The sequence below is a fragment of the Pterocles gutturalis genome, unplaced genomic scaffold (assembly GCF_000699245.1).
Source record: "Pterocles gutturalis isolate BGI_N339 unplaced genomic scaffold, ASM69924v1 scaffold13510, whole genome shotgun sequence".
NCBI lineage: Eukaryota > Metazoa > Chordata > Aves > Pterocliformes > Pteroclidae > Pterocles > Pterocles gutturalis.
The window spans coordinates 9902-18415 of record NW_010146033.1 but is presented as its reverse complement, the minus strand read 5'-3'; the positions used below and the strand labels follow the sequence as shown (position 1 = coordinate 18415).

The following is an 8514-nucleotide window of genomic DNA, read 5'->3' as shown; positions in this document are numbered from 1 at the left end:
CTTCAATCTGTTATTGGCAGAGGCGGCGATGGGCTCAGCCCTGGCCTGGGGTGGATCCAGCCTGGAGCTGGGGAAACTTCCAGCAGTTTCTTACAGAGGCTAGATGGGTGGGCCTCCTTCCCCCACTGCCCCTCCCGGTTACTAAACCCTTGGAGCCAGGGGTGGGGGTGAGCCCTGAGCAGTCACTGACAGGAGCCCCTCCCTTGCTGCCAGCAGAGCTGGAGTCTGGGGAAACCTTTAGCAGCTGCTGACAGGAGCCATTGCTGTGGCCCCTCCCTGCTACGAGACAAACCCACCACACAAACCCACACCAGTGAGGAGCTAGCCCAGGTGGGGGAAGCAAAGCAAAACCACGTTATCCTGTTCACTGCATGGGCCCTAACAGGGAAAACAGGAGAGTTTACACTGGGTTTGTATCAGCTGGAGAGCTGGCTTATAAAGGTTTGGTCACCATAGAACAAATGTTTCCAGGGGGGAAAAAAAAAGGGCCTCAATCATATGATACAACTTTTCCTGCTAATGTAATAAAGTTAAACAAACAGAAAACCAAACCCCTTATGTTCTGTACATTTTAAGTTAGCTCTGCCCTGATATGTATCACAGAAACGTCTGAAATGAGGTAGGACAGGTAGGATGCGCTGGAGTGATTTCCCACAGGAAGAAAATGTGTTATTTTGCTGCAAAGCAGCTTTGGTTAAATTCAGCAACCCCCATCTTCATGTGGTTAGTAGCTTCATTCATAGAGGTCAAAGGCGGTCCTTTACTGTTCTCTTTACTAAGTTAGATGCTTAAATCCCAATTTACCACTGCATGGCTTACCATGGGCTTGACAGACGCTGAATGACAAGGTTCCCTATCTGTAGTACCCAGAGACTCTATCTGGAGCATTTATAGGACTGGTATTTTCCACAATACTCAGTGTGCTCTGCACAGGTCAAAAGCTGGTGTGGGGAGAGGCAGATTAGAGGAAAGATTCTAATCTTATTAGGACTAAGTCACTTGGACATTATTTGTTTTCATAAGAGTTTATCTGCTTTCTCCGTTACAATGGGAGTTTGGGTTTGTTGCTCTCTACAACTCTCAACTTTTGTTTGTTGCTCTCTACAACTCAAAAACTAGTCAGGTTTTCAAATGATTTAAAGAGAAACCTGTTTTTAAATTAAAGGATGAGAAGATGGGGGCGAGACTATGCTGACCAATGTGACTACCTGGGAGAGCTGGATGAGTGATCTCTGTACTGAACTTCTTCTGCCTCAGTTCCACAAATCCTTCTCTCCACCTCTCCCTTGGCTACACATTCTGACTGCTGCCTCTCCTCCCTGTGCCACCGGGAAAGGCTGTGCAGCAGAGTAGCCCACTGGATTAGGGAGTTTGCCCATGTTATCCACCACTGAAAAAATGGTGGACTTTTCGCCAAGGGAGCTCTCTGTTCATCACGTGGGTGCACGAGCCCTTTTTTCCCTATGCAGGAGGAGGGCACAGACTGCTTCTGATGGCAGCTGAAATGGCTTAGGCAGGTAGAAAGAATTCAGGGAACTGGAGGAATCAGGAACATGCCATCCTCAGTTGTTTTTCCTTCTGTGATCTCTGCTCATAATTTTTTCCCTGAAAGAGTGCTCAGGCATTGGAACAGGCTGCCCAGGGCAGTGGTGGAGTCACCATCCCTGGAGGGGTTCAAGAAACGTGTAGATGTGGTGCTTAGGGACATGGGTTAGTGGGTTGGGTGGGGTTGGGTTGGCGGTTGGACTTGATGATCCTTGAGGTCTTTTCCAACCTTAATGATTCTATGAGTCTATTCTATGATTCTGTCTCAAGTTCAGTAGGAACTTCTTGCTGAGAAGAAAGGCAACCCAGAAGGAGAGGAGGTGACAATTCTTTTTTGTCAGAAAGAGCTGCTGGACTTTGATTGATGGATGGGGACAGCTTTACCCAAGGATGGTTGCAGAAAGTCTGTGCAAGTCTCTTAACACTCACCTGCGCTGCAGGAAGAGTGCTGCCAGCGCAGCAGTGCTGAGTGCTGACACATTTCGTGTTAAGGACAAACGCCGCTCGTTTCAGACGATCTCAATATGCCTGTTAGCAAATGGTTGGTGTTCTGCAGCTGACAGAGCTGGATCTTTGCAGCTTGGAGCAACAGTCACCACAGTTGTCCCTGTGTAAACTTACATCCCTCCCTCTTACAGAGTAGAACCTGCGTGCCCAGGTGAGTTGCCCCCCTTCTGAAGCTCTTGGTGAAGTGGCTGCTGTCTTTGTTCTCAGGTACATGTACTTCACCAACATGCAAGAGCGAGCTCCCAAGATCGAGCGTGCAGCCCTTGATGGCACAGAGAGAGAAGTGCTTTTTACAACTGGATTGATCCGACCGGTAGCACTGGTGATTGACAACAAATTTGGAAAGCTTTTCTGGGTGGATGCAGATCTGAAGCGCATCGAAAGCTGTGACTTGTCAGGTATGTGGTGTGCTGTTAAACACGTGGAGTGCAGTGTGTCTGTGCAGAGGACATCGTTCCCTCTTTGGTGCTAACCCAAGAAACTTTTATCTCCACCGTCGCCAGCTCTGCGTAGGCAGTCACAGGTAGCAATTGCTGGTGGGCTCCCGTCTTTGATGAGATTGGAATAAACATGTCTGTAATGATCGCCACCCTCCAAGAGAGCATTTGACGTTTATTAACTAGAGGATATGTATCATGTAGCCTGAAAACTATGGTTGTATTTGATCCAGATGAGGTCACTGCAATTTGATTTGCTGAGCTGTTGATTTTTTAAATTAATTAACAGCATTTTTTTTTTAATATTTTGCCATCTTGCATCACAACTTCAGAAGAAATTTGACAGCCAAATTAGTTTGACTTGAATTAGTTCCACTAAAAAGTATTTTCTGAGCAGAACACTTTAAAATGGGCATATTTAGCAAAAGGACTTTAGCGTAACCTGAGGCTGCTGAATAGATTGGACCGAAATTGTGTATAGAATTCTTCATGCCAATCAGACTGGTCTAGACAAGCTTAATCCCTCGTAGGCTTGGGGAGATGACATGGTTGTGGAGGTTTCTAAAGCTTGCGCTACACCCTGATTAAACAGCATCCTGGTAAATCATGGAATAACCTCAGATGTCCAATGCTGATCTTTCAGAGAGGGATGAAAGAACTATAAACCTGTCCAATGGCTTTCTTTATGAGGTTCTTGAATTTTTCAGTTGGAGCTGTTAGACATCCATAAACCATTTGCAAATAACTTGTCTGCCACACTAGTCGATTAAAAAGTAGTGTTTTATGTTCTTGTTGAAGTGACTGGAAAAGCTATAAAATTGTTGAGGTGAAAACAAGCTTTGTTTTCAATTAGACTTTAAATAGAGAAATTGTGTGTCCTTCCAGCTTAATGTTCTTTGTATTTAACTATTGATTTCCATCTTGAAAATACTACACATCTGTTTCATTCTGGGAATCAAAGTATTTAGTTACTATGCAAATTCCACACTTCTTTATTTGTAACATGCTTTCTCTTCTTTTTTCTAACCATATCTGTTGAAAAATATCCTTTTATTTCTTCAGATCGAGATTTTTCATTTTGATCATTCTAAATGACAATTTCATGGTGTCATCCAGTGCTACAGGTGTCCTTTGCCTCTCCTTTTAAAATTATTCATTAATAGTTTGGGCTGTCATTTACTCAAGATCAAATACAATGTAATTATAGCATAGATTAATCACTTTATCCAGTGCCATCTCCAAATTGCCAAAGTTCAACTGTTTGCAGATGAGGGAGAAAGAAGATGATGCTTGATGTCCACCACCAAACCCATTCAATGGAGCCTGGGTTAGGCCTGGGTTTGGGAGGCTGTCCAAGCAGGCTAGGGGTCTAGCAGGACTTCCAGCTTTCAAGGGTCACCTCATGGATTCATCATCTCAGAGTGCCTTCAGGATAGCTTTCGGGAAACCAGATTGCCTTTGATTTCTAAATGTATGAGCAATTTAGCACTTAAAAATGATGAAGGCAGAAGGAGTTTTCTTTATTTCAAGTTGAAATGAGGCTTCCCTATTCTTGTGATCTCTTGAACGCAGCTGAAAATTGTGCTTTTGGGTCAAGATTTGAGGTTTAGTCTGGCAAAAGGACAGTTGTCTTTGAAAATCCAATGTTACTGAAGTTCCTAGGAGCTCAGGGTGCTCAGCAGGTTGCAGGGCAGATGAACAAAGCGCCCTGTGCTTTGTTCACTGAGAACCTTCTTCTGGCAAAATGTTTCCTAGTGTTTCTGAATTTTAAGACCTGCTTCGGAGAAGACGAAGAACATCTCAGGAACTATGCTGCTAGAGAGTAGTACTAAGGATTGGGTTTAGTGCCCGTTTAGTGAGATTAGTGCAGGTGCATCCGTTGTGTTCTTGCACTCTTTACAAGAGTAAAATCCGGTGGTACCTTGGAAGTGTGTGCAATAATAGACACATCAGATTACACCCAGGAGTGTACTGTCACATAGCGTTCGTGCATGTTTCTTCTGAAAACAGAACGAAACAAAGATGTTTTCCTCATTGGTACAGAAACACAAGAAATTCGGGGCTAAAGAACTAAAATCCCAATTGCAAGTCCAAGAGTTTCTGATCTCTCTATGACTGAATTTGATTTGAATGCACACTGTTTGTCCTGACAGTCAAGCAGGAGTCACTGGAGGCAGTAATTTTATGTGCAAAACTATTAGAATCTGTAATTGAAATAAATGTTACATTCTTGTGCTTGGCTGAGCTCTAAAAAATTTATGCAGCAAATTAGTCAAATCCAGTGCTCATAGCATTTTTATTATGTATCCAGATTCTATAATCTCATTTTGTGTAGATATTCAAAACTTTTCTTTTTCAAATGCAAGCAGACATAAAGGTCTTTATTCCAAAAGGAAATACAGGAGCAGAAGCACCAAGTTATGATTTTGTTTTGATTCCTCATTTTTTTTTTTACATCAAATATATCTAGTATACATAGGCATATACAGTCTCTAAATGGTTTCTGTGAATTAGTAGAATAATTGGGAATCTCTTGTTCACCCTAGACAGGCATGACAAAAGCAACAATTAAATGCCACTAAGTGTAGGGCAGCACACAGTAGAAGACTGCAAGCAATTAGTGTTAAAAGTAGTAATAAATGCATTTGTACTTAACCTGATTTTTTGCACATTGGCTGAGAGCAGATTGTTACATGTTTCTGTAGAGCAGGAAACCTGAGCGTTCCTGTTTAAGAGCATACTGAGTTACTTAGAGTTTGGGTTTTCTGGTTGGTTACTGAAGAAAAAAAAAGGTGAAGAAAGAAGTGTGGCTGTTAGAATATGAGCTTTTGTGATCGTATCTCTGTGGTTGTGATACAGCATATGACAGGGTTTTGCATATTGCACGATTAATATGTTTTATCTGAGTAATGGCGGTAAAGCTAATTGCTTGTAGATTCCACCAAGTGTACTACCTGGTGTGTGGAGGTAGTGTAAAAATTTTGGCCCAAGAGCTGAGTCTATATCAGTGACACAGGCTTTTAGGGACTCCACACATGAGCACGGCCACATGAGGCTGATCATGGCTGTCTGACCAGCCGGCGTATGCAAGGAGGAGCTCTGGTTCATAGTGTATCTGCTTGCCCTCATGACATGGTGACTGGTTTCATTTACCTGAGATGAGGCTGAACAAGCAGAGCCTTGGTCTGCATAGACAAATGAAGCCAGTCACTTTATAGCTGACTATTTGCAGGGTTGGGTTGGGTTGGGTTCGGTTTGGTTTTGTTCGCTTCGGTTCGGTTTGGTTTGGTTTGGTTCGGTTGGGTTGGGTTGGTTTGGTTTGGTTTGATTTGGTTTGATTTGGTTTGGTTTGGTTTGGTTGGGGTTTTTTTTAAGAAATTAGTTACAAGTCGACTGGTGTAAAACTAGTCTTTGTTTTTGTTGATCTCAGGTGCTAACCGCGTGACCCTGGAGGACTCCAACATCCTTCAGCCGATGGGACTCACGGTGCTGGGGAATCACTTGTATTGGATTGATCGTCAGCAGCAGATGATTGAGAGAGTGGAGAAGATGAACGGGTACAAAAGGACTAGAATTCAAGGCCGAATTGCTCACCTAACAGGCATTCATGCTGTGGAAGAGCTTGATATGGAGGAATTCTGTGAGTTTATTTCCATATCTGATGTCTCTCAGGATTTGTCACTGTCTCTCCAAGTCCTCATCCAGCTGAATATTGCAATAACGCTGCCAGTGGGCTTCAAGTAAGCCACGGAGTGCTTTCAGCTTGGCCAGGAGGGATCCTAGCAGAGGAGGAGAAACAAGGTCCTCGTTCTTGTCCAGAGGAGTGTCCCTGCACAGCTAGAATATGTTTCTTCATGGCTCTCGGTTATCTGTTTTGTATAAGCTCATATGATCTTGAATTCACTCTCAAAGATACTTATCATTATCATTGTTAATTTTTTAAATACAACCAAGTAATAAGACTTGGAAAAACCTTAAAAAAGAAAGAAAAGGATTGTACTTGCCTTGTCTCCAGCTCCTCCTGCTCAACAGGAATATAAAAGGGAATGTAAAATACAAACGAGATGTGGGAAACAGAGGGCTCATGACAGTGGCCTCTTTAAACTTTGTTGCCTGTAATGAGTTGTCTTCTATAGAGAGGGTACATTTGTGTATAATGCTTTAATTTTCAGAAGAAATGATTCCACTTTGCAACCACCCTCTGTACCACACGTGTTAGTTTCTGTGATAGCTGTAAGTATTGTCAAACTTGCCTGTGTGGGTAAGCTGTTACAAATAAGGTAGTATTTCAAATGTAGTAGATTCTGTGTGCTAATCCTCATCCAGATGTTCTTTTTTTCTTTCACAATTCCCAGTTTTTTTTCTTCTGTCCCATTTCTCATATTTTTAGTGTATTTCAAAGGTAACACTGAATGATGCAGAAAGAATTTTTTCTTTAATTCTCAACGCTGAGAAAAATATTATATCCCATGTGTTTTTTTAAAAAAATGTTTACATTTTATGGCAAGAGTGCTGTTTCTTCTAAGCCACACTGAAAGGCATCACCTTTGGCAGCGGGAAGTTGTCCTACATAAGTGACTTCTGTTACAACAGGGGAGTAAAAATACATATGCACATGTGTGCATGACCACACGAGTATTCACACGTGCATTTTTTCTGCTAGCAACCCAGTAGTGTCCCCAACACTGTATTCAATTGATGGATTTGTTAAAGGTGAAAGTAGGTTACTGAGAAGCCTGAAAAGATGGAAAACAGCTTTGGCACAGAAATGATGCTATCTATACGATTTCTCCCTTTGGAAATTCTTGGTCCTTACTCGTAGGAAAGAATGCACTGCTCAGCAGATCACAAACAGCACCGGCAGTAGCCTCACAGACGGCTGAGCAGATGCTGAGCTGTCAGCCCCAGTAAGCAGGCAGAGCCTGGCTCTCTTCAGACGCTGTTTGGACGGGGCACTCACACAGTGACAGCGACCTCGCTTCTCTGGGCCTGTTTCTTATCCACCTGATGTTTGTTTAGAGTGATTCTATTAGGAACTCTCAGGTACTCAGTGCTTCTGGGGAACTGATTTGGGAACAAAACCATGAGCTTCCTAGCTTTAAAAAGAAATATCAGCTGTGTGTGCTTGTATTGCAGTTTTGTGAGTAGCAGGGGAGTGGAGGGGATAGAGAAGATTAAAGGAGAATTCCTGAGGGTTTTGGGGGCTGGCATTCTGCAGTGACGTCTGTTCATTCTTGATGCCTGGCTACCCTAGAAATGCAGGTGGGATGTCTAGGTACAGTGTAAATGCGACCTTCTCAAATCCGATTCTCATTCCTCTTCACCTAAGCTCCCAAATTCCTCTTAGAAGTCTTTTAGATGTCTCCATATCACTGTGAGTGGAAGAAATTTAGTCCTCATGAGGTAGCAAATCAGCTTTTCAGCACTGAACTGAAAAAATCCTGCATTTATCTTCCTGTTTATTTGTAGTTGAAGTAATTTGTCATTACTCCAACAGAAGTGGTTTGTGAGTGGTTTTGTGAGTTTTGCCCTACCTAGGATTAGTTATGATTTCTTTTATGCTGTCTAATATTTTTTTCTGTGTGTTGCTCCAGCTGTGCATCCATGCTCCCGTGACAATGGTGGGTGTTCGCACATCTGCATTGCCAAAGGGGATGGGACTCCGAGATGCTCATGCCCTGAGCACCTTGTGCTTCTACAGAATCTCTTAACATGCGGAGGTGAGTTATGATTAACAGTACCACTAAGCCATTTACATGAAAAAAGATGAGGGTTGAGGATGCAGTCCAATACAAAGCATGGATTTACACAGTGTTTTCCTACACATGGTGTGTCGCATCATTGTTTCTTCTGCCAGCTGTTTTCTGCTTCGGTGTGGACGTTCGTGACTTTTCATTGTGAGCAGAATATTCTGGTTTGACCTTAAAATACTTGCATCTTCTACTGCAATTTTTATAATTGTATGAAGTGACAAGTTTGTGCTTTCAACAAATACTTATAAGATGACATTGCATCAACCCGTGGT

At 42.7% G+C, this 8514-nt stretch overlaps 1 protein-coding gene across 1 annotated transcript in view; it reads left to right on the top strand.

Annotated features, from left to right (window-relative positions):
* The window catches only part of LRP5 (low density lipoprotein receptor-related protein 5), a gene marked incomplete at both ends in the record, with an annotated part of 31539 nt that overhangs the window by 13484 nt on the left and 9541 nt on the right, over positions 1-8514 (top strand). The window contains 3 exons of the mRNA XM_010085586.1: positions 2260-2450; positions 5920-6129; positions 8084-8209. Coding sequence (XP_010083888.1) covers positions 2260-2450; positions 5920-6129; positions 8084-8209 — 527 coding nt within the window. The remainder of the gene's footprint in view (positions 1-2259; positions 2451-5919; positions 6130-8083; positions 8210-8514) is intronic.